We start from the raw sequence: 26,301 nt of genomic DNA on the forward strand, positions 1-26,301 counted from the left end.
AGATTCTGAAACATCGTCTGACATACTTTGGGCATGTTGCAAGTAGGGACCAGTCCTTGGAGAGGGATGTCATGCTTGGGAGGGTGGAGGGACAGCACAAGAGAGGAAGACCCTCAATGAGATGGATTGATTTAGTGACTCAGGTAATTGTGGTAGGTGTGCCAGAGACAATAAGATTGGCTCAGGATAGAGCAGGGTTTAGGGCTGTTGTACATAGGGTCGCTATGAGTCGCAGGCGACTCAACAGCACTTGACAACAATAAACTCCAAATGCTGTTGTAGAACCAAGAACCAAGCTGAACACCCTAGTAAAGGAATCCCACTTGTACCAAATAGAACAGGAAGTCAATTCCTGCATTGTGGGACCATTTGATGCAGTTTTTGGACTAAGGATGTTTTCTGGGACCCTGGTTACCTTCCCAGAAGCCCTGGTGGAGCAGCAGTTAAGGGCTCTGCTGCTAATGGTCAGCAGGAACTCAACAGCTCCTCCTGTGGAGAAGGATGTGGCATCCAGCTTCTGTCTAGATTTACAGCCTTAGAAACACGATGGACATTTATACTCAGTTCTATAGGGTCACTGGACTTCCTTGTATGCAGACTATGAAACCAACGCCATGTTTTCTCACCTTTTCATCCCCAGCATAGTAGAGCCAAAGAGGAGGAAATGGAAGATTTCTACCAACTTTTGCAGTCAGAAATCAATCGAACATGCAATCAAGATGCATTGATAATAATGGGCGGCTGGAACGCAAAAGTTGGGAACAGGGGAAAAAGGATCAGTAGCTTGAAAACATGGACTCGGTGACAGAAATGAGGCTGGAGATAGAATAATAGAATTCTGCACATTCAATGATTTATTCATTGCAAATACCTTTTATAAGAAACACAAATGCATGCTATACACATGCATTTCACCTGATGGCATGCATAGGAATCAAATCAGTAACATTTGTGGAAGAATTGATGGAGAAGCTCAGTATCAGCTGTGAAAACTAGGCCAGGAGCTGATTGTAGAACAGACCACTAACTACTCATATGCAAGTTCAAGCTGAAGTTGAAGAAAATTAAATCCACCATCTCAGGAACAGGTTTGGGACCTTGAGCACCAACGAATGAAGACCAAATGAGCTGTGGGAGGATATCAAGAATATCGTCCATGAAGAATGCAAACAATCATTGCAAACACTGAAGAGGAAGAAAAGACCAAGATGAATGTCAGATGAGACAGTGAATATTGCACTAGAGCACCGAGAAGTCAAAGCTAAAGGAAGAGATCAAGACATAAAAGAGCTGAACAGAAAATTTCAAAGAGCAGCTCAGGACGACAATGCAAGACACTATAATGAAATGTGCAAAGAGCTGTAGCTGTTGTTATGTGCAGTTGAGTCGCTTGCGACTCATAGCAACCCTATGTACATTAGCCCTAAACTTTGTTCTGTCCTGTGCCAATCACACTGTAGCCGATACACTCATCCCAATTACCCCAGTCACTGAATCAATCCACCTCATAGAGGGTCTTCCCCTCCTGCGCTGTCCCTCGACCCTCCCAAGCATGATGTTCTTCTCTAAGGACCAGTCCCTCTTTACAACATGTCCAAAGTATGTTAGATGAAGCTTTAGAATCCTTGCCTCCAAGAAGCTGCCCCATTTAACCCTCTCCAGGATGAATCTGTGTTCCTAGCAGTCCATGGTACCCTCAATACTCTTCTCTAGTACCACAGTTCAAAGGCATCAATTCTCCTTGTACCCTCCTTAGTCACTGTCCAACTCTCTGATGCATAACACGTGATAGCAAAGACCATGGCCTGTATCAGACGCACCTTAGTCTCCAGAGAGACACCATTGCTCTTCAGTACTTTGGAGAGGTCCCTAACAGCAGACTTTCCCATCGCAATACATCCTTTAATTTCCTGGCTGCTGGTGCCGAGAGTGTTGACTGTGGAGCCAAGCAAACTAAAGCTGTGAATAATCTCAATATCTTCACTATCCATCTTGATGCTGCCAATTGGTCCAGTGGTGAGAATCTTTGTCTTCTTGACATTGAGCGTCAATCCATATTGAAGGCTGCAGTCCTTGACCCTCTGCAGCAAGCTCTTCAGGTCCTCCTCAATTTCAGCAAGCAGGGTAGTGTCATCTGCATAACATAAATTGTTGATCTTCCTCCAATCTTGACCCCACACTTCTCCTCATAGAGCCCAGCCTCCAGGATAATCTGTTCTGCATACAGGTTGAAAAGGTATGGAGACAGGACACATCCTTGGCATACACCCTTCCCAATTTTGAACCATGCAGTGTTTCCTTGCTCTGTTCTGATGACTGCCTCTTGGTCCAAGTATAGGTTTCGCATTAGCATGATCAAGTGTTCTGGGATTCCCATTCTTCTCAGAGTCAGCCACAGTTTATGATCCACGTAGTCAAACGCCTTTGCATAGTCAATGAAACACAGATATACATTCCTCTGGTATTCCCTGCTTTCGGCTAAGATCCATCTAACATTATCTACAATATCCCTAGTACCATGACCCCTTCTAAACCCCGTCTGGACTTCTGGCAGTTCTCTGCTGATGTGTTGTTCCAGCCATTTTTTTAAATCTCCAGTAAAATCTTACTTGCATGTGAAATCAATATTGTTCTATAGTTTCCACACTCTGTTGGGTCACACTTCTTCTAATTTTCTTCAGCTTCAGCTTGAACTTGAATATGAGTAGTTGGTCTGTTCCACAGTCAGCTCCTGGCCTAGTTTTCACAGCTGATATTGAGCTGCTCCAGTGGTTCTTTCTTCAGATGTAATCTATCTGATTCCTATGCATACCATCAGGTGAAATCCATGCGTTTATGTCTCTTAAAAAAAGTATTTGCAATGAATAAGTCATTGTACAAAATTCAATCATTCTCTCTCCAGCTCCATTTCTGTCATCGAGTCCATGTTTTTCAACTACTGAATCTTCTTCTCTGTTCCCAACTTTTGCAAACCAGCTCTTTCTATAGAAGAAACACTAGGCCTGGATGTTATTTCTGGACAACTATCCCTCTGCAAACAAGCCCTTTCTCCTTTGTGATCATCCACATAACTCTTTGGGGCATAAATTCTCGAATGGCTCCTTTATTAAAAATGTTAGTACAATGGTTAAAGCACTTGGCTACTAACTGAAAGGCTGGTGGTTCAAACTCATCAGCCTCCCCACTGGCGAAGGATGTGGCACTTTTTATAAAGATTTGCAGCCTTGGAAATTCTATAGGGCAATTCGACTCTGTTCTATAGCATCTCTATGAATGAAAATTGACAGCAGTGGTTTGGGATGCTGGTGATGGAAGCACAAATAATTAATATAATGGGAATCACTGACAGGAAAGCCCTGGTGGCCTGTTGTTGTTAGGTGGTGTTGAGTCGAGCATGACTCACAGTGACCCTATGAACAACAGATGCAAACCCTATGCTATACTGTGCCATCCTCACTTTTACTGACACACTAGAGCCTGTTGTGGCGTAATGGGTAAGAAATTGTTCTGTGAACTCAAAGGCAGGCAGTTCAAATCCACCAGTTACTTCCAGGGGAAAAGATGGTCACTCTCCTCCCATGCAATGTACAGCCTCTAACAATCCACTGACAGGTCCACTATAAGTCAGTTCTGACTCAACAGCACATGACAATAGCAACATTGAAAAATATTGAATTGGTAACTATGTTAAATATGTTTTTGAAACAATAAAAATTCAAATATCCTGGCACTGAAAAGCAAACAAAAAACCAAAACAAGGCACAATCTTACAGATTTGCCATTATAATCCAATGCAAACGGTTGCCAAAGAAAGAAGCTGAGCATAATTTGAAAGTTTGCAAAACACTTAGGGAACTAGGAAAAGGAGTTCTTTTATGGTAGGGCAGAAGAAATTCACTGGCCGAGTTATAATTATTCTTGGGGGAAGGAGGGAGAGGGAATGAGAGAGGGGGGGAGAGAGAGACAGAGAGAGAGAGAGAGAAACACTAACAAACTGCTGAGAGCAATGAGTGGTTAATTACCAGGTAGCAGCACTGCCTTCCAAAATGGAGCCCTCTCTGCAAGCAGTCTAATCTTTTTGCATCTGGTGTAGAGCAAGACATGGTTAGACATATCGAAGAACAAAGACTAAGTCAAGAGTCAACCAAAGTCCTTCCTCTGGAGCAAATGGGCCTCAGCAATAAACCCTGGAGGGAAGCACAGTTTAAGCGAGTACGTGAGATTTCCTAGTGAGCATAAGATGAGGAAACCCCTCTAATATTTGCCTGCACATGTGTGAAATTCACACCAAATTAAAATCGTTTTCAGTTTTCTTTCTGAGGACCTAAAACGTCACCTGTGAGGGATGGAAAGCTTAAAGTTGTTTGGGATTAACTGCTCAGAACAAGTTCTAGCCCTCATGGCTGTCCGAGGGGAGTCTGGAGAATGACGGGGAGAAAGCTTAAAGTTGTTTAGGATTAACTGCTCAGAACAAGTTCTAGCCCTCATGGCTGTCCGAGGGGAGTCTGGAGAATGACGGGGAGAAAGCTTAAAGTTGTTTAGGATTAACTGCTCAGAACAAGTTCTAGCCCTCATGGCTGTCCGAGGGGAGTCTGGAGAATGACAGAGAGCCTCTAGCTGCATACCACGCCTGTGGTCATATGGATTCTGACTAAAGTAAGCCAGGGAGCTCTGGTGGCCTAGTGGCAAGAAGCTGTGTTGCAATCCAGAAGGCACAAGGTTCCAGTCCACCAGCTGCTCTGAGAGAGTAGGAGGCAATCGCCTCCTGAGTGATTAACCGCCCCTGAAAACCCAGTGGAGGGTCAGCTATGAGTCAGTTCTGATTCCATAGCACACCACCACAACAAAGCAAGCTAGTACCTGCTGGGGAATCTCTGGTGACTTAGTGGTAAGGAAATGCATTGCCAATCAAAAGGTACATGATACCAGTGCACCAGCTGCTCTGTGGGAGAAAGCTGGGCAGTTGTCTTCTGTGCTATTTACTGCTTCTGAAAACCCGCTGGAGGGTCAGCTAGAAGGTGCTTCTGCCTTGATGGTACAGAACAACAATCTAGTATCTAATAAAGGATACTTTCTGGCAGACACTTTTTCTTTCTTTTATGTTTATTTAAAGGAAAGTATAAGAATCATATTGGTTTTTCATTTTTGTTGATTAAAGGGAATTTTCCTTTTTTAATTGTGATTTTAGTGAAAGTTTACAGAGATTGGTTTGCATTGATTGGTTTGCATTCTTTCATTCATACATTTAAAAAGGTAAAAATCCTTATTGGTTTTTCAATCAATCATTTCTATTCATTTTGTTTTATGGTGTTGTAATCTCTGTCTGACATACTTTGGGCAGGTTGCAAGAAGGGACTAGGCCTTGGAGAGGGACATGATGCTTGGGAGGGTGGAGGGACAGTGCAGGAGGGGAAGGCCCTCGATGAGATGGGTTGACCCCATGACTGGAGCAATGGGGGTAGGTGAGTCGGAGACAATAAGGTTGGCTCAGGATAGAGCAGGTTTCAGTTGCAGGGACCCCAAAAAAGTAGGGCCTCCAAAGGCCGACTATTGAAAACAAAAACTAAAAGAACAAGTATTAAGGTGGAAGATTGTTGTTTTTTAACTGGATTACATATAATTTACACAATGTTACCACCCACCACCCCCTGTCTGTGTGTGGACTCGGGGTGGGGAGATGAGGCCCTTTTGCTTAGGGGCAAGGGAGAGGCTTTTGGAAAGGCAGGAACTGCCTGTCATATTGCCATGTCGCGATTATTTAGAATGACTATTTAAAAAAGCAAGTTTGCTTTGCGGCCACCCACTTGAAGCAGAAAGAAAGCCACAAACGTCCCCATATCCCCCACCTGCGTCTCTTGCAGGTTCACGAGGCTGCATCCACCCAGCTGACACTGAGACCCAAGAGAGACCCACTCGCCCTTGTCTATCCTCTAGGTGTGGCCATAGATTTCAGTATTTTACCATTCCAGCACGCCCAAACACTGACAAACTCTGGGCCAGAGACCCCCAGTTCATCTAGTAAGTCCACTCTGCAGCTACCCACTTGAAGCAGAAAGAAAGCCATATTGTGGCGTAAAGTACCGTAGGGCCCTTGGACCTGCGGCCCTTGAGGCCTGTTTTGAATTGTTGTTGGTCAAGCATTCTTCTAGCTCATATAGCCCTGGTGTGGCCACTTGCCATACAGCGGGAACTCGTGGTTGCTGTGAAGCTGAACACTGTGACACTGATGTGTCAAATGGGAGTATGGTCACCCATGGTGGACAGTGTTTGGTGGAGCTCCCCGATTAAAACATGCTTGGAAGGAAGCAGGAGTGGTATCCACTTCTGTAATAGCTTGCCTCTGGAAACCCTATGAACCTGGAGAAAGGATGAAAGTCACACAAATGTTGAGGACTCTCCTTCATAGGGTCGCTATGAGTCGCCTACGACTCGAAGGGCACTTAACAACACAACAATGACAACATTAAAAAAAAGGAAAAAAGCCAACAATGTATGAAGTCTCCACATTGGAGAACTGGGGCAGCAGGGTCGGGGTTGAGGGGAAGGGAATTCTCGCTCCACACCAACTGCTGTCGCCCTCACCATTCCAGTTTTTTCCATCGGGTTTCTGAGGCTGGAAATCACATAGGAGGAGTTTGGTAGACACCATTATTAAGGCTTGTTGTTGTTACATGCCGTCGAGTCATAGGCGACTCAAAGCGACCCTATGAATGAAAGTCCTCAACACTTGTGTGACTTTCATCCTTTCTCCAGGTTCATAGGGTTTCCGGAGGCAAGCTATTACAGAAGTGGATGCCACTCCTGCTTCCAAGTTTGTTTCAACCAGGGAGTTCCACCAAACACTATCATGGGTATTTTTAAGGCTACCAGGAAGTGATAACTTGTCATTGCCTGAGACCCTGAGTAGTGCTGGAAATGACCTGGGCAGGTTGCATCTGTACACTGCCTGCTAGAGCAGCTGGATGGAAGCTAAGGCACTTACTGCTCAGAGGTATCCTTCATCCTAAGAAAAAGCAAGAAAGAAACAAGAGTACCACCCTAATAGCAATTTTGCCCCCACTCCTGGGAGGCTGAAATTACCATGCCTGTATTGGAAAGACTGTTGAGAAGTGACAGTGTAATAATAGCATTCTCAAGACAGTGCTCCCAAGTCTTGTCGAAATTACTAGCTACTCTGGGTAATTAAAACAATTATAATTGTTTGTTACCCTTCATGCCTTAGCACTAAATCCATGCGGTGTGCGTGATGCACACCACCAGATTCCAAATGGTAGCCGGAATTTATTTGCTTTTCAAACTGAAGCTGATAAAACATTTAGTGTAACTCTAGCAATCTGAGGCTCATCGTCCCTGGGAACACAATAAAGTCCATTAAATGTGATGTCATTAGGGCCTTTTGTTTCACAACTGGGCAGATTTAGGACCAGAGCTGGGAAAGCCTTTGCCCAAGGCCTTTCAGCAGGTCAATAGCACAACTGAGACTGGGAAGCAGATCTTTGGTCTCCAGGAATGAGCTTGTTTCATTACACCAGGCTCCCCTTGAGTGTAAAGTGGGAATTAAGATCTAAATGTAAGAAAAGAAGAGGTCAAGAAATACTAAGCGCTTGTGTATTGAATTCACTCTTCCACACTCACTGCGTCTTCTGCTATCTTTCTCACCTGCCCCTGCCTTTTGGATAGCTTCTTGCTTCCATTTTCTCTCCTCCTGCTTATTCCTCCAGTGTCTCACCTCCTCTTGCTTCCCTTTCCTCCCAAGTTCTCAGTTCCTTCTGCCTCCTCCTTAGAATCAGCAGGATTCCATTTCTAAAGATTGCTCGCTAGACTGCCTAGTGGGGCTGCAAGCGGGTCAGAAGCCACTCTGTTCTTCTAGGTTGTGAATTTTACTGAAAGTTCATAAAAGAGCCATAAGAAATACTACCTTCTAAAAATGTCTCCTTAATAAAAGGCCCTGAAACCCAACACATTAGCATTACTGCCCACAATCTGTGTGGCCCGAGCAGGAAATCATTTTCCGTGTACTGCAAAAGTTATTCCAAGTGAATGGAATGAGGAGGCCTACGTTGGGGGTTAGGGCCTCATAAGAAGGTGGTATTTTCATATGTCCTGTATACATCCAATGGTTAACGTCTGTTCTGGTAGTATACTTTCTCTGCATTTACTAGATTTCCCCAATTTTTCTAGAATAAATTTCACATGAACTTAAATATTTGTTCATATTTTGAAGCCGCGTGTGAAAATGTTAAAACATCTATGACCCTCTCTCTAAGGACTTTCAACTGATTCGTGAGAAGAGAGGCCATGAGACCTATCACTCAAGCTGCCACTCACTGTCATGTTTCCCTTCCTCAGTTCACAGCTCCTGTGAAGCAGGTGTGCTTGTGTACCCCCCTACCTGTGGGCTACACAATAGTTTTGCCCTGAGGCAGGAAGCACATCACTCCACCTCTCTCAGGAATACCTTGTCTTGGGGCCAAGCTCCACCCTTGCAGTAGTCAGTTAGGGCCTGCTTTTTGTGCTTTCTCCACCCAGGCATCTGCAGAGTTCCTGACCCTTGTCCAACTTGTCTTCACTTGAGCTCCTGCTCTCTGGTACTAGCTTACACCTAAAATGGCAGCCATCCAGGCTCCACTCGCTTAGCTCTGTTCTCATCTTGACAGAGCTTTATATATTCTGTGAGCATGCTCCTTACCTCCTGGCCTATCTCAGCACGTTGCACCCAAGTCCCAAGGGTGAACTTACACGCGCAGGTCTTGAAGTTGAGAACTAGGATGTGCAACATGAAGCATAGGAGGTACATAGTTTCTGTCTGGTTGAACCTGAGACTGGCGCTGGGTTTGGAGACTTTTGCCGTCTCCCCTCCCCAAGGCCTGTTTAATGTGGTGGATCTACCATGATGGCATACAACATAACTTAAGAGTATTGTCTGAGGTTCTCTATCAGGTATAGGCCTAGCCATGCCCAGAAAATTTTGAAGTAATATTTCTTTTGAATACCACCTATCTAAAACACTCATGTATAAAAAAGGAATGATTAAAAAAAAAAAACCAACCCAACCCTTTTAACTCACAAAATGTAGAATTGTGGGCAATCTGGGAGGAAGATATTAGCAGGATTTGTAACAGACTTTCCCAATGCAATTAATCTTTTAATTTCCTGACTGCTGGTGCCAAGAGTGTTGATTGTGGAGCCAAGCAAAATAAAGCTGTTTACAATCTCATTCTCTTCACTGTCTATCATGAAGCTGCCGATAGGCCCACTGGTGAGAATCTTTGAGGTTTTTTTATGTTGAGCTTCAATCCGGATTGAAGGCTGCAGTCCTTGACCTTCTACAGGAAGCGCTTCAGGTCCTCCTCAGTTTCAGCAAGCGAAGTTGTGTCATCTGCATAACGCAGATTGTTGATGAGTCTTCCTCCAATCCTGATGCCACATTTCTCCTCAGAGAGCCCAGTCTCCAAGATAATCTGTTCTACATATAGATTGAAAAGCTTTGGAGATAGGACACTTCCCTGGCATACACCGTTCCCAATTTTGAACCATGCACTACTCCCTTGCTCTGTTCTAACAACTGCCACCTGGTCCAAATATAGGTTTCACATAAGCACAATCAAGTGTTCTGGGATTCCCATTATTCTCAGAGTTAGCTACAAGTTATTGTGATCCACACAGTCAAACACCTTTGCATAGTCAATGAAATGCAGTAGACATTCCTCTGCTACTCTCTGCTTTCAGCCAAGGTCCAGCTAACATTACGTATAATATTTCTAGCACCACAGCCTCTTTTAAACCCAGCCTACACTTCTGGCAGTTCTCTGTTAATGTGTTGTTCCAGTAGCGTTTGGATAATTTTCAGCAGATTCTTGCTTGCATGTGATATTAATGATGTTGTTTGAGAATTTCCATACCCTGTCATTACTATCAAGGGAGCTCTGATGGCCTAGTGGTAAGAAGCTGAGTTGCAATTCCAAAGGTACTGTTCAATTGTTCAGCAGGAGAAGGATGGTCAGTCTCCTCCCATGTGATTTACTGCCTCTAAAAACCTGCTGGAAGATCCGCTATGAGTTGGTTTTGACTCAACACCACACAACAACCGCAATCATTACTATCAAGGAGCTCAGATGACATAGTGCATACTATTTTGGGCTTCTAATGAAAAGTTCATCAGGTTGAATCTGTCAGCATCTGCAAGGGAAAAAGACGAGCAGTCTACTCTCGTAAAGATTTATAGTCTCAGAAATCTGATGGAAGAGTAGAATGAATTGGAATCAACTTAGTGGCAGTAGGTTTGGCTGTTGATGATTTATTATTATTATTACTACTACTATTATTTAGGAGCTCTGGTGGCCTAGTAGATAAGGAGCTGTGCTGCCAACCCAAAGTCACATGGTCCAAATCCACCAACTGTTCTGTGGGAGAAACATGAGCAAGCTCCTCTTGTGCAATTTATAGCCTCTGAACACCTGCTGGAGGGTTGGCTATGAGAGCTAATGGGCAATGGGCTGCATGGAACCTTCTTGCTTCATGCTGTGACTGTGAACAGCCTGAAAAGTTTGACCTTGCCGCGTTGAAATTGTTATGTACTGTCAAGTCAGAACTGACTCACAGCTGACCCCCAGTGGATTTTTCAGAGGAAGTAACCCCCACGGGAGGACATTGCCCATCCTTCTCCTGCAGGGCAGCTGGTGAATTCGAACTGCGTGCCTTTGAGTTGGCAGCTCAACTTCTTACCATTAAGTCATGAGAGCTCCGTGTCATTTGGAAAGGAGTTTCTTATTTTGATTGCATGGCCTGCCAAGAAAACAAATAGAGTCTGTCTTGGAGAGAGTGAAACCAAGTCTCTCCTTGGAGGCTAGGCTTTTGAAGCTCTGTCTCACATACTTTGGGCACGTGGCCAGGAGGGACCAGTCCTTGGAGAAGAATACCGTGCTTGGAAAGGTGGAGGGACAGCGCAAAGGAGGAAGACCCCAGCTGAGAGGGATTAATACAGTAACTGTGTCAATGGGGGTAGGCGTGTCAGAGTCATTGAGACTGGCTCAAGTTAGGGCAGGCTTCAGAGCTGCCATATATAGGGTTGCTATGGGTCACAGGCGATTTGATGGCACATAACAACAACAACAAATATGGGAAATGGACCTTATACCACAACTTTTCTTTCTTTTTCAAAGAAGTCTCTTTTGTTGTTATTTTTGGCCTTATTCCAAAATAACATATTCTCATTTTAAAAAAAATCAGGGGGTTGGGGAGGACGCAAGAACCAGAAAAGCAAGAGGAAGCCAGGTGCTTGTAAGCTCATTTATCAAGCATTCCAGGGCTTGGCTGCTGTTGCGGTTTATTGGGAGCTATTGAGTCAGCTCTGACTCATGAGGGCCTTACACGTAACAGAAGGAAATGTGACTTGATCCTGAACCATTATCACGGTCACGACTAGGCTCCAGTTCATGGTGTGCCTATTGTGTAGTGGCTTCCTACTTAGTGACTCATCTTCCAGCACTCTCTTGGGCAAGATTCTCTTGTGATCTGTGGAGAATTTTCATGGACTCACTTTGTGATGTAGGTTGCCAGGCCTTTCTTCCGAGTGTCTCTTTGTCTGGAAGCTCCACTGAAACCTGCCCACCACAGGTGAACCTGCTGGTATACTAAACAAGGGTGGCAAAGCTTCCTTAGCTTCAAGCATCATAGCACAAAAGCACCAGAGTATAACAAAACTGATAGACAGATGACATCACTCTGGTGTACGTACTCACATATGCTTCAAATTATTCCACTAAAATTTTAGCTCCTTGAGGCTGAGAACTATTCTTATTTATCTTTGCATCCTCGATGCCCAGTGCATTGCAAGGAAACAGTTGGTGCTCAGAAAACGTTGTTATAGGAGAGATGAATGAAGGTTAGTAAAATCCCGATTTTACACGTGTATGAAATAGCGTCAATGGAAATTCCTGGATCACAGGTCAGGAAATGGTAGTTCACTGTATAAAAGGCAATTGACAGCAATTTTGTGACAGATCTCTTGCAATCGTTTCCAGCATTCTGAGTTTGAAGTTCTGGGCTGAAATCTGTTGAAAGGTGAATTTCATTATCGTAGAAAGGCTCTCGGAGGACAATGACCACTTGTCTAAAATAGTTAAGCCCTGCGATTAGCATGAGTTTCCCTGTCTAAGTGCTTCCAGGACCTGAGGTCAGTTCACCCGGACAGACCTCCCCTTCTGGCCCCACACCTTGGACCCCCGAAAAACGAGGAAGGAAGTAGAGAAGAAAATAAGAAACCAAGAAAAAAAGGGGCTGGAATAAGACTCTGTGGGGTAATAATTGTAGCTTTTGTACAGCAGCTGTGTTTAGAACTTGACAAGCGATACATCAGCAAGTTCCACAGCCCCCAGAGAAATGCACACACACCCCCAAACGCCTGCCACTTTCTGTTCTTCCGGAGCTACACAGTCTTCTGCCCCAGGTGTCCTGCCCCAGCACCTCACTGCCTCAAAATACCCTGTGCTAGCACCTGCCCAGGTGCAAATGACTAAAAATGGGTGGCTGGCCCAGTGGTAAAACAGGTCTAACCAAATGGTCTTCCCGTTCTGACACTCTTATCACCAAGCTGCTTTGTGTCACTAAGTCTTGCAAAGGCCAGCACTGCTCTCTGGTGCTGGACGGCAGGTCTTACAGGAACCGGCTGGGCCTGTCCTAAAGCCTCACAAGAAGTTCTGCCCTCAGGGTTTATACCCTTTTGATCCCCCAAAGCCTTGCATTCCACTCAGTCTGAAGAATTGTTCCTTCTCTCGTTTCCAGCTGACAACTTCATTGTCTTAAAACTCCCCACGAAATCCTTGTGTTGTTGTTAGGTGCCATTGAGTTGAGTGTGACCCATAGTGACCTCATGAACAACAGATCAAAAGCCTGTCCTATCCTGCGCTGCCCTCATCACTGATGACGTGCTTGAGCCCATTGCTGCAATCACTGTCAATCCATCCAGTTGAGGATAGTCCTCTCATCCACCCTTCACATTGCCAAGCATTTCCTCTCCAAGGAAAAGCCTCTCCTAGCCACATGCCCAAAGTATGTGAGACAAAGCTTTGTCATCCAAGGAGCATTCTGGCTGCACTTTCTCTAAGACGTATCTCTTTGTTCTTTTGGAAGTCTGTGGGATATTCCATACTCTTCTCTAACATCACAGCTTAAAAAAAAAAAAAGATATCCTTCGCATTTAAGACAGGCCAGGCAATGACGCAAATACAGTGGCTATCTGGTATTTTAAAAAGGAAGAAGGAAAGTCCCATCAAGTTTCACTGGGAGAGCAGTTCTGAGAGAAGTTCCAGGCAGCAGGCGGAGATCTTCTACAATGAAAGGGTGGCAAGGCCCCAACAAACTGAAGCTCTTCTCAGACATTGTCACGAGTGCAAACTAGAACAAACACCCGAACGCCACCCACCCAGTTCCTGAGCCAGCTCTCCAACCCCCACCCTCAAAGCCTCCAATCTTCCCAGGTTCTGGTTTCCTTTCTCTCCTCTCTGTAGCTGCGGGGCTTTGGAAGACTAAGGTAGGACAGAGGTAGGGAGGCTAGACATCAAAGCCCTCAGCTCAGCGAGAGCATCAGAAAGGCAGCCTGGCAGCCCAGTGGCAGCAGATGGAGGGCCGTGGAGGGATGGGGCCAACAGCACCCAAAGCTCACTTGGCCTGCTGCTGTTCAGGCTGGCCCCAGGCCAGATGGAGCATAAGTACTTTCTTTCTTTTCCAGTTCAATTTCCCCTCCTGCAAATCAACAAACCTAAGGATATGAGGGGCAGAACAAACCAGTTGTTTTAACGAAGGCATTCATCCATCAGGCACCGTTGTCCCCTGCAATGAAATAAATCCCTGGCCAAGATATAGCCAATGTCGTTACACTGTAATCTATGATGTAGGATGAATTTTCTGGCCCGGTTTGGAAGCTCCTTAACTTGGAATTTTCTGTACTGACGTGTGTGTGTGTGTGTGTGTGTGTGTGTGTGTGTGTGTATGTACAGTGTGAGAACTGATCAGTCTGTCAATAAACTTTGAGTACCAGTTGTGAGGCTGTCTGCCTAGGACAAGAGGAAAAGCAAGAAGCGTCCCTTGCATGTACAAGATTCACCCATGAGTCATATATTTAACTGTCTGACCAATGACCAGCTAGGATTTGGAAACTAACCAGACCGGAGCCTGAAATGCAGTTCATTCATTACCTTAAATCCCACAGAGGCACAGATGGCGAAGCTTCATCTCTCATATTTTGGACATGCAGCTAGGCGAAGCTATTCCTTGGAAAGGGATATTATGCTTGCAAAGGTGGAGGGTCAGCAAAGGAGAGAAAGACCCCCAAGGAGATGGATTGACACAAAGGCTGCAGCAATGGGCTCCAGTGTGGTAGAGATCGTGAGGCTGGTACTGGATAGGTCAAGATTTGTTCATAGGGTCACGATGAGTCATACTGGACTCAATGGCATCTAACAACAACAATGTAACAACTTGTATAAACCTTAGCATACTCGCTTCTAAGATAAATAGAAAAAGCATATTTTAGGCCTCACTGGCTTGGAAAATTTCAGCTTGCACATATGGATTAGGATCTGTGTTCACCATCTTAAACTGGAGCCAAATTCCCATATAACATCAGTGCAGCAAACACTCCCATCACACTTAGGGTGTGTCTAGAATCCCTAGGTCAATACAGTCACTTACTTAACCAAAGGTACTTGGGGAAGAAGGCCTCCTGATCTAATTCGGAGAAATCACTCATTGTAAACTGGATGGTGCTCTCATGAGGTTAGCATGAATCAGAACTGAATCATCAGTGACTATTGGTGGTGTATGTTTGGCACTGTTCCATTTTACATCTGTTAGTGTATCATTCTAACCTTTGTAACAGCTTAGCAGATCTTCCTTCCAAGACACCTGTGAGGGGACTCAATCCTGGAACCAACAATCTTGTGGAAGAGGAGCTAATTCTATCCTCGTTTCACAGAGGGGAGCACTGAAGCCCAGAGAGGTTGTGCAACAGCCCTGGATGTTGTTGTTAGGGGCCGTTGAAACAAAACCAACACATAGTAGACCCTCCAGCATGTCTTCAGTGCCTGTAAATTGCATAAGAAGAGATTGCCCATTTTTCTCCCTTGGAGTAGCTGGTGGGTTTGAACTGCCTGCCTTTGGGCTGGCAGTACAGCTCCTTACCACTAAGCTCCCTACAACTCCAAGGTTATACTTGTGTGAGGACTATACATATGCTTTCACTGCAGTACTCAGTGTTATTGGGGTCACTATTATTATTACTAATTATGTTAACATTAATATGAACAGGACCCATAGAAAGGGCTTGGCTGTTTCCATCTGCTTCCTTAAAGACAGACTGACATCATTTAGGAGGCTGTATAATGGCAAGGATAGGGCAAGTCTCCATTCTACTGTTCTTAGGATCACTATGACTTGATAGCACCTAACAACAACTATATATGCTATATGCCATATTTTCGTTTCCCAGAAACTATCTCAAATTAAGAATTAACTAAGATCAAACCCCTTGCCATTGTCTCAGCACCAACACAAAGTTGACCTTCCATTGGTTTTCCAAGACCATTGATTACTTGGGATGGATTGCCCAACCTTCTCCCTCAGAACGGCTGGTGGATTCAAACCACCAGAGAGATGTGGCACTCGGGTTAATGGTGTAACTAACTTCCTTTAGGCTATGGCACTAGAGCCCCCTAATAATTCTCAGTTTACCTAAATGGCATAGTGGGAAATAAACATAGTTTAACCCAGTGAAGCATTAAAGACTCAGGGGTTCATATCAACCAGCTATTTCTTGGAAGGAAGATAGGCAATCTCTTCCCATAAAGATTTACAGACTAAGAAATCAGATGGAGGGCCCCTATGAGTTGGAAGTAAGTCAATAACAGCTGTTGTTGTTGTTAGGTGCCATGAAGTAGAGTACGGCCCATAACAACCCTGTAAACAACAGATCTGAACTGTGTCCTACCCTGTGCCAACCTCCCATTGCTCCAGTCACTGTGTCAATTCATCTCATTGAGATCTTTCTCTCTTTTGTTGACCTTCCACTTTTGCAAGTATGTTGTTCCTTTTTTCCAAGGAATAGCCTCTAATAGCAACAAGGCCAAAGTAGGAGATACAAAGCTTTACCATCATTGCCTCCAAGGAGTACTCTGGTTGTACCTTTTCCAAGACATGCCTGTTTGTTCTTTTGACAGTCCATTCAGCACTCTTCTCTAACATCACAACTCAAAGGCAGCAATTCTTCTATCATCCATATTCATTGTCCAGCTCTCAGAAGCATAGCAAGTAATTGAATGAATGGCCTGAATCAGTTGTATCTTTGTCTTCAAACTGACATAATTCTTCAGTATTTTGGAGAGGTCCCTGACAGCAGACATGCTCATAGCAATATATCTCTTGATTTCCTGACTGCTAGTACCAGGGGTGTTGATTGTGGATCCAAGCAAGATGAAATAATTGACAGTATTATGTTGCTTTTGAGATGTAATCTATATTGAAGGCTCTAGTCTTTGATATTCTTCAGCAAGTGTTTCACATCTCCCTCACTTTCTGTAAGTGAGGTTGTGTCATCTGCACAGGTCATCAACAACACAGGTTGTTGATGAATCTTCCTCAGATCCTTATGCCATATTCCTCTTCACAGAGCACAGATTCATCAACTATTTTCTCAGCATACAGACTGAACAAGTAATGAGAAAGGATACATCCCTGACACACAACCTTTCTGATTTTAAACCATACAGTATTTGTCTTGCTCCATTCAAACATCAGCATCTTGATCTAGGTACAGATTGCATATGAGTACAATTAAGGGCTCTGGGATTCCCATTCTTCCCAGTGTTAGCCATAGTTTGCAAATAGACATTCTTCTAGTATTCTCTGCTTTCAGCCAGGATACATCTGACATCACCAATGATATTCCTGGTGCCACAGCCTCTTAGAAACTCAGCTTGAACTTCTGGCAGTTTCTTGAAAATGTACTGTTCCAGCCATTTTAGGATGATTTTCAGCAATATTTTGTTTGCACGTGATCTTACTTATGATGTTCAATAATTTCCACACTGTATTGGAATATGAACAAATAGGGATCTCTTCCATTCAGCTGGCCTGTCCACTATCCTCCAAATTTCCTGGCATAGACTGGTGAGCACATATAGGGTTTTATCTGTTAGCTAAAATATGTCAATCAATATCCTGTCTATTCCTGGGGCCATATATTTGCCAGTGTCTTCAGTGCAGCTTGAACATTTTCCTTTGTTACCACTGGCTCTTGTTAATATGGTGCTTCCTGAAATTTTTCAAGGTCATCCAATTTCCCGCCCCCCCCCCAGTGATTCTGTGTATTCCTTCCATCTTCATTTGATGCTTCCTGGATTATTCAATGCTTTGCTCATGGCATCTCTCAGTATTACAACCCAAGGCTTTCTCTTTATCAGATTGAGAAATGCTGAGTGAGTTTTTCCTTTTTTATTCTCTGACTCTAGGTCTTTGCATATCTTGGTATAACATTTTGCTTTGTCTTCTCAAGCTTCCCTTTGAAAGTGTCTATTCAGTTTTTTTAGTCAGCATCTTCTCACTTTGCCTTGGCTACTTTCATAGTTGCTTCTGACATCTATTTTTATTTTTTCTTTCTCTTCTTTGTAATGACTTTCAGCTCCCTTATAATTTATTTCACCCCACTGCTCTTCTGGTGTTCAATCATTGGTGACCAGTGCCTCATACCTGTTTTAAGTTGATTTTTTAATTCATGTGTGATAGACTCATGGTCATATTTTGGTTATAGTGGAATTGTTTTAATCTTCTTCAGTCTCAGTTTGAATTTGCACGTGAGTAATTGGTAATCTGTTTCACAGTCAACATCTGGCCTAGTTCTGACTGCTGGTGTTGAACACCTCCAATTACTCTTTCTACACATGTAGGCAGAAAAAGAAAATATTGTTGAGAGAAATGCAAAGTTGAGAGACAAAGCGAGGTCTCTGGTTGTCTGATGGGTAAGGATTTGCACTGCCAAGTCAAAAGCAGGTAGTTCGAATCCACTAGCTTCTCTGTGGGAGGAAAACGGACAATCTTCTCCCATGGGATTTGCAGCCGTGGGGACGAGGGCTGGGTGGGGAGAGAAGTGCAGCAATGAATGAATGGAAATCCAAAATCTCTGTAAATCTTCATTAAAATTATTTTTTAAAAGTTTATATAAAAAAAGAAAAAAAACCCACTAGAGGGTTAGCTATGAGTTAGTTCTGACTTGGTAGCAAATAATAACAACAACAAGAGAAACTCAACTTTGAGGGCCAAAGAATATCAAAACTTTTTTTTTCTAAGTCTAAAAACATCAAGTGAGAAAAAGGAGTTAACTGTCTTGAACATCTACTACTTTTGTCAGGAACCCTATCTCTGCTATCTCATGCCGTTTTACAATGACCACACAAGTCAGGTGCTATCATGTGTACATTTTAGTAGCAAGAACACAGGATAAGAAAGGGTGGAAATAACTCACTTGAGATCCAGTACCTCAGCCCTAGTCAACTCCTCTTGTACTTCCCTTTCTATAATCTCTTACACAAAATGAAACAAGCCTCATCATTCCATAGATCTCTATCTTGGAGGTGGGGAACATACCACCTTTTTGCTTCTATCCTGTTCCCTATCGCTGGTAATAAAGCTACCATCTAATGAGTCACCTAAGCCAGAAACGTGAAAGTCGAGTAGATTCCAGTCTCCTTCACCTCCCATGTCTTAATAGGCACAAATCTCTTAGAAGTGTCTTCTTTATCCCCCTAAGTTCAGGTCTCTGTTGTTGTTCGGTGCCATAGAGTCGCCTGTGACTCATAGTGACCCTATGTATACTAGCTCTGAAACCGTCCAGAACCTGAGCAGGTGACTCAATGACACATAACAACAGTAACATGCTATGACAGGTTTTGAAGCAGGAATGACATCCACTTCCTGAATAACATGCATGCGGTAACTCTCTGATCTTTGATAAATGTTGATAGTTGTAGAGGGGCTTCAGGTTTTTCGTTCATAGGGTCACTATGAGTCATGCTCGACTCAAAGACAATTGGCAATAACAAGAAATCTTTATAGAAGGAAACTGCCCATACTCCTTTAGAGTGGCTGGTAGATTCAAACTGCTGACCTCTGGGTTAGCAGCCCATACATTAGACACTATACCACCGAGTTGTTTTTTTTTTATGTATGCTGCTGCTGTTATGTGCTGTTGAGTTAGAACCAACACATAGCTGGCCCTCCAACAAATTTCAGAGGCAGTAAATCATACCACAGGAGATTGCCTATCTTTTACCCTCACAGTAGCTGGTGGACTCAAACTATGTGCCTTTGGGTTGGCAGTGCAACTCCTTACCACTAGGTCACCAGAGTTCCTTCCTCAAATGTGTTGGCTGATGTTGTTAGGTGCCATCAAGTCGAGTACAACTCATAGCAATCCTATGAACAAATGATTTGAACCCTACTCTATCCTGCACCATTCTCACACTTCCTGACACACTAGAGCCCATGTGGCAGTCACCATGTCAATCCACCTGGCTGAGGGTCTTCCTCTCCTTTGTCAACCCTCCACCATTCCCAGCATCATGTACTTTTCCAAGGAATAGCTCCTAGCGACATGTCCAAAATATGTGAGGCAAAGCCTCATCAGCCTTGCCTCCAAAGAGCACTTCGCTGCATCCTCTCCAAGACCTATCTTTTCTCTTGGCCATCCATGGGATGTCCAGTACTCTTCTATAGCACCACACCTCAAAGGCGTCAATTCTTTTTCTGTCATCCTTATTCATCATCCAGCTCGCAGATGCACAGCAGGAGATTGAAAAGACTATGGCCTGAATCAGACGCACTTTAGGCCTCAAACTGTCATCATTACTTCTCCACAAACTCAATGCTTTCGGGTCTCTGAGACTGTAAATCACATAGGAGGAGACTGCTCATCTTTTTTTTCTGCTGAGCTACTGGTGAGTTCAAACCATCAGAAAGGCATGACCTCTTAGTGACCAACACAACTCCTTTCAGACCAAACTCCCCTATATTTAGTATACATGGTCCAGATGATCTGTTCTCAGCCTGATTGCCAGACACTTAGAATTGTCCTTCTTTCACTCAACTCTTCATTCCCATAGACCCTTTTTTTTTTTTAAATCAGAGCTGGTTTTGACAAGCACTGTGGCAATGGGACAATTAAAACAGACTTTTGAGGAAAAGAAAAAAAAAGAGGAACGAACTGGGGGGGGGGTAGAGAAAATAGTGCAACAGTGAATGAATGGAAATCCAAATTATCTGTAAATGTTCATTAAAATTAATAAAATTTTAAAAAATAGTAAAGTAACTAGTAATGATGACATCAAGATTTCATATAAATGGGATCATCAGGTATGGGGAAAAAGGAATTTATTGCAAGTTTCTGTATTTCATAAAATTTTAATAGGAAGTTTCGTTATCCAGTGTTTTTTGACTCTCTGATTACAACGACTTGGTCCAAAGGATGAAAAAGTGACCCAAGTTAATCTATTTAGACTATTTCAACAAGATTCCATAGACCCTTTTTTGTTCTTAAGGCTGTATTCACTTTCATACATGGCCCTTCACTATTTCTTTTGTGTAGGCCACTATACTTTCCCCATACCCTAACTTGTACTCTTTCATTCTTTAGCTTCCATTCAGCAGTGTAAATGGTTCATCCTTTGGGATATTTTCTATACATTCACATTTAGGTGTTTAGAAGTGACAGAACCAAGGCTCAGAAAGTCTAAGTGACTTGTCCAAGGCCACACAACTTGGAAGAGAGCCAGATTTAAACTCCAGTCTGGGATTCAAAAATGCACATCATCTTGTTTATATTACTTCTTTTATCTCTGTTAAGTAGTGGTTAAGTGGTTGGCCCAAGATTATACTGCTAAAATGGTGTCGTTTTTGTAACACCAAATCCACATACTTTTTACACACCACAGCTACGTGATCTTGTTGGAATTGGAGGAGTTTTGCATCATGAATGGAGGAAAATGTGTTCGTATCTCTACTGACAAGGGTATAAAAAGGTCTTTATTATTATAAATTGGAAAACCAGCTCCTGCACAAATGTCCCAAGGAAAAAATACAGCCACTGATGCGGGGGAGGGGGTAAATCACTGGGCAGTTCTTTGCTTTCTATTTCACTTGAATAGTGCTTAACTTGGCACAGCCTTCTTTCAGTAAATAAGACCTGATGAGCTCCCAAAAGTATCAGTTGAACTGACTCACTGTATCTTTTTTTGCTAGGTGAATCACTCGATATGGGTACCCATTGCAATAACTGACATGGCCACTTAGTAATGTGGTAAATGATAGACATGTTTCAACCTTCTTTTGATGTTTCCCCTTTTTCTCATTGCCATTAAGTCAGAACCAAGTTATAGCTGATTCTATTGCATTTTCTGGGCTGTAAATTGTAGAAGAGGAGATTGCTCACTTTTCTCCCTTGGAGCTGCCAGAGGTGAGAGGCTTTTGGATTAGCAACAGAATTCCCTATGGATTGGGCTAACAACTCCAGAAACCATCAAATGAAATATGATTTTGAAAATTCACAAAACCCAGCTGTTCTCCTCCCTCCACTATGTTCCTACCCAGGCAGGCACAAGGGATAGCAAACAGGAAAAATATGTAAAATACGAATGAGATTACAGATTGAAAAAGGCCTCTGTCTAAAACGGAAGAGAATAGCTCGGGTTGAAAAGGACATTCCCTTCTAAGGGTATTCTCTCTCTCTCTCTCTCTCTCTCTCTCTGTGTGTGTGTGTGTGTTTCTCTCTCTTTCTGTGTTTGTGTGTGTATGTTGAGGGAGGGCAACAGAGTCACATATCTCATGTCTCTTGATGGAATAAATCTGACACCATTTGACAACTTATGACACTGATGGGAGTCTGTCCCACTGTAAACGGTGACATTGGCATTCTAAGTTTAAATATCAGTCTTTGATCTTGGTACCTGTTAAGTACTGACAAATCAATCTTCTGAGCCTCTAGTCCTGAACCAGATCTTGGATGCTGTCAAATTCACAAAGATAATGCAATTAAGGGTGAGGCAAGGGTTCTGGATTTCAATTAGCCTTCCTTAGGTGGCATTGCTCTGTCTGATCATGTGTCTTTTTCAAATCTTAACAAGTCTACTTGTGATCTAGTGGGTAAGGAGTTGCATTGCCAAGTCAGAGACAGGTGGTTCGAATCCACCAGCTTCTCCTTGAGAGAAAAAATGGGCAATCTCCTTCCATGAAATTCACAGCCTCTGAAAACCTCCTGGAGGGTCAGCTCCGAGTCTGTTCCCAGTTGAGTGAGATTCTTTCTGTAAAGTGCATGGCAGTTCTCGAGTCCATTATTATCATCCCATGCAAACAATTATTTTCTTGAATCTTACTTTGAGGGGCAATTCTCTCTGGAGCTAATTGATCCATAGCTTTGGGGATTTTAGGCAAATTTGGTATCAAAAGGCCTTCTGTTAGGTTTCCCTCCATTATTAATGAATTCTCTTCATTATGGTTAAAAGCACTCCTTTATCCTGTTTAGAATGTCAGTACTAACAAAAGAGGGCATTCTTTAGATTGCTTTTTAAGCTTTCCGATCATACTGTGGGATCCATGACCTCTAAGAACGACTTTCCCACATAGCTCTTTATTCATGTGTAAGTAAAGAGTGATCTACCAACTGTCATCAAAAGCTCACTGCAGGCCAAATTATACATACGCCCTTTGAGAGTAACAGAAAATACACAATGTTCGTAAAGCGATGTTTCTGGAAGACTAGGAGGCTACAAGCAGATGAGGTCTCTCTGAATATGAGTGGCCCACCTCTGCATCCATATGCTATGTCATCTTTCACATTTAACCTTCTGAGCCCTCCTCTCTTAGTTTTCAAAATGGGAAATTAATCTCTCTCATTTCATTCACCAGGTAGAATGCAGGGGTCGGGGAGGAGGGGAGGCGAAATCAAATGAACTGATGAAAGTGAAATTGCTTTAAAATGTTTAAAATTCTCTCCCCCCCCCCATGGCCATTGCTATCAACATCATCACCACCATCGTCAATCTATTGTTTAGGATTGTTGGATTGAATCATATTATTGTTGGATGACTCCAGCCAGCGCTGTTGCCACTCTTGGGAACAGGGCGATTGCTACTTACAGCCCAGCCTTCCACAGAGCAAAAGGGATCAGCTGCGTTGACACCCGAATTGCTGGGTATCAAATCTCTCCCATTATCTTCCCAAGGAACACAATGTGCTGCAGCTGGAAAGAAACAATCTAACTTGAAGCCAAATCATGCAGGCTCCCAGTTGCTAGAATTGGCTCCTCAGAAGATGAATTTTGTGATGCCTTGTTCCTGGGTCCCTCATTTAATAGGGGCCTGAATTTGAACTACACATTCAGAAAGGTCTTCTGTCACTTTTTGTCAAAGATTTCTCTTTGAGTTGCTGGAAATACCTTTTAAAAATGTAGCCTAGAGCAATGTCTTTTGAATCCCCAGCTCACTCATTCAGGTACTGGAACACTGCAAGCATATAATACCAGCCTGAAAATGGATAAATTACTCAAAAGACATTTTCTACTCTTTCAGTATAGTTCCAAGAAAGAATAGGAAATGCCTCATACCTCTAATGGAAGCCATTTGCTACAAAAACAAAACATTCAGCTCTGTGGACCTGAGAATGCCTTTCGCACACAAAAGTGGAAGGAAGAGACAGCAAAACAACAGCCAAAGCCATGAAGTCATCACTCCAAAAGCATCTGATTCAAATAAAAATAAAACACTCATTTGAAAAAAATGGGTTACCCATACTCCCAATATCGTAGCTGAGCTCCAATATTTGTCAGTTGATGTATAAAAGAAAGCAACCGATATTTTGCATGAATTTCAAGGAAAATGGACTAGTTATTCCTTGTTCGTAGCTAATGATGCAAATAGGGGAGCAAAGAGCATTTTTCTTTCTCTCTAGTAAAATCAGAGAACATTTCAGAATGTTCGCACATAAATCCTGCCATCAAAAGGAACATATCTTAAGATACTGGAAAATGAGCCCCAAATGATGTGCTTAATACATTTGTTCTTTCCTGAAGAGATGAGGCATAATTGTACGCAATCATCTTGTAGCTAGGGATTATATTAAGAACCCTGAACTATAAGCACCAAATCAAACTAAATGGTCTCTTATCCTATTTTCTCCTTCATACTTGTCATTACTTCCTGAAGTTCTCTTTACAACTGCATAATTCTAACCCCTAACCCTGACGATTTTTCATCAGAAAGGAAGAACAGCTTACCCCTCTCCTTTCCCTCAAAGCCGCAATAGTCTCTAACTATTCATATGAGGTGAGACTCATAGACAAATAATTTCAGTGAGCAATAATCCCTTATGAGCTAGGCACACTAAGTTATTGCCACTTTGCCTCTTTACAAATACTGAGCATATCTTAAAATTTTACTTTTTATGTTTTCCTCCTTGAAACAAGTGAACCTGTTCTAGACGAAAAGTTAACAGGAAAACATTAGCTCCAATGTGATAGTAAATACCAATTTCTTTGTCCAATGCTAAGACTCACAGTCCTCTTTCATTTGGTCCTAAGAAGACATAACATCGCCAGCTAATGGGCTGTCCACAAATGACCATTATTGAATGAATAATAAAGGAATAATAGCAATGTGATCTCCACTTACATCAACCACAAAAATCTTCTGGGAATCATCCAAAAACTGCACTTTTAAATGTAGCATTCTCGGAGAGGCTGTTGGGCTGCGAGCAGGCTTGGAGCGCTGTGGGTGCTGTGACAGGAAGGGGCTTTTCTCAGGGAATTTCACTCTCAGCTGGATGCAGTGTGCTCTGGTACCCCACCCCCCACCCGAGCACCCCACCCTCAGCAGGGCACACTTCTGCTTCCTTGCAGTGATGCACACCCAAGGGCATTCGTGCTGCCGAATGCTGGGGAGCCAGGGCATCTGGGCAGCTTCCTATTTGGCCAATGTCAAATCCAACTGGACTCTCTCTGCCCCTCTTAAAGTCAGTTCCTTTCTTCAGAGGAAAATGAAGACAGAGAAAGCATTTGTGACCCCTGGGGATTTGCTTTCCTTCACAAGAACACACTTCCAGAATCCCAGATGATGCTCAGAGGAACTGAGCAGAACCATTTTTCAAAGAATTCATGGTCATTTCATACTGTACTAGAAATTCCATGACCAAACTATAAATACAAATAAATACTAAATATAGATGCACCTATCTTTAAAATTCACAGAATTCAAATGCCAAGACCATATTAAAAAATAGAGCAATCATTCAGTTGAACCATTTTGGGCTACTGCCATATTCTTATGATTATGAATAACGCTGCTGAACGTTGGTGTACCACTCTCCATTTGTGTCTCGGTTCTAATTAACTTGGGACATATTCCAAGCAGTGGAATAACTGGGTCATATGGAATTTCTATGTTCAAGTTTCTGAGGTAACGTCAAACTGCCTTCCAGAGTGGCTGTACCATTTTATAATCCTAGGTTGAGAAATTGTGGTACATTCACAAAATGGAATACTTTGCGGCACTCAGGAGCAATGATTAAAAAAAAAATACTACATGACTTCTGAGAGACGGAGAGGGTTATGCTGAGTAAACTCAGTCTCATAATGACAAATACTACATAAGACCATTATTGTAAAAATAGAATGATAACTAGTAAAACGTGTATGGGGATCCAAGGGAGAAAGGGAGAGGAGCAGAGGCATGCGGATGGGTAGAGGGAAAGTCACATTGTCTCACAATTTGGTGAGTGGAGGAGGAGGGTAATGAAATAGGAAAGATCATGCAGGGACCTGAAAAGACAGGGTAACAGTGGGCATAGTTCAATGGTGATTAAATTTATAAAACATAATGTATGGAAATGATTGTATAAAACCTAATATCAATAAGGGAAATGTATACAAATGTTGAACAGATAAGGATGCTTTGGGCAGAATATGAAATGATTCAGAAAGCATTAAAAGAAGATGGAAGGAGTCTAGAGTCACCGTAGCAAAAAGAGTTAGCTAACATAGAAGAATTTAATGAAGCAACATATGAGCAAGAGCCTGTGGTGATGAAGGAAGAAATTCAAGCTGCTCTGAAGGCATTGGGGCGGGGGGAAGGCCCCAGGAATTGATGGCATGCTGACTGACATATTTCAAAAAACAAACGCTGCCTTGACTGTGCTCACCAAGTTGTGCCAAGAAATCTGGAGGACAACCACCTGGCCAACTGACTGGAAGTTGTTGTTGTTGTTGTT

General features: G+C 43.0%; 1 protein-coding gene across 2 annotated transcripts in view; it reads right to left on the reverse strand.

The window, feature by feature from the left end:
- The window catches only part of FRMD7 (FERM domain containing 7), an 85,843-nt gene extending 60,928 nt beyond the window's left edge, over positions 1–24,915 (reverse strand). The window contains exon 1 of one of the 2 annotated variants that reach the window (XM_006881800.1): positions 24,708–24,915. In XM_006881800.1, the coding sequence (XP_006881862.1) occupies positions 24,708–24,764 (57 nt within the window). In that variant the 5' untranslated portion in view covers positions 24,765–24,915. The remainder of the gene's footprint in view (positions 1–24,707) is intronic. The other variant, XM_006881801.1, reaches the window with a different exon arrangement.
- Positions 24,916–26,301: the final 1,386 nt, after the last annotated feature.

Source organism: Elephantulus edwardii, unplaced genomic scaffold, assembly GCF_000299155.1.
Source record: "Elephantulus edwardii isolate Elephantulus edwardi_28Jun2011 unplaced genomic scaffold, EleEdw1.0 scaffold00016, whole genome shotgun sequence".
In the NCBI taxonomy this organism is placed as follows: Eukaryota; Metazoa; Chordata; class Mammalia; order Macroscelidea; family Macroscelididae; genus Elephantulus; species Elephantulus edwardii.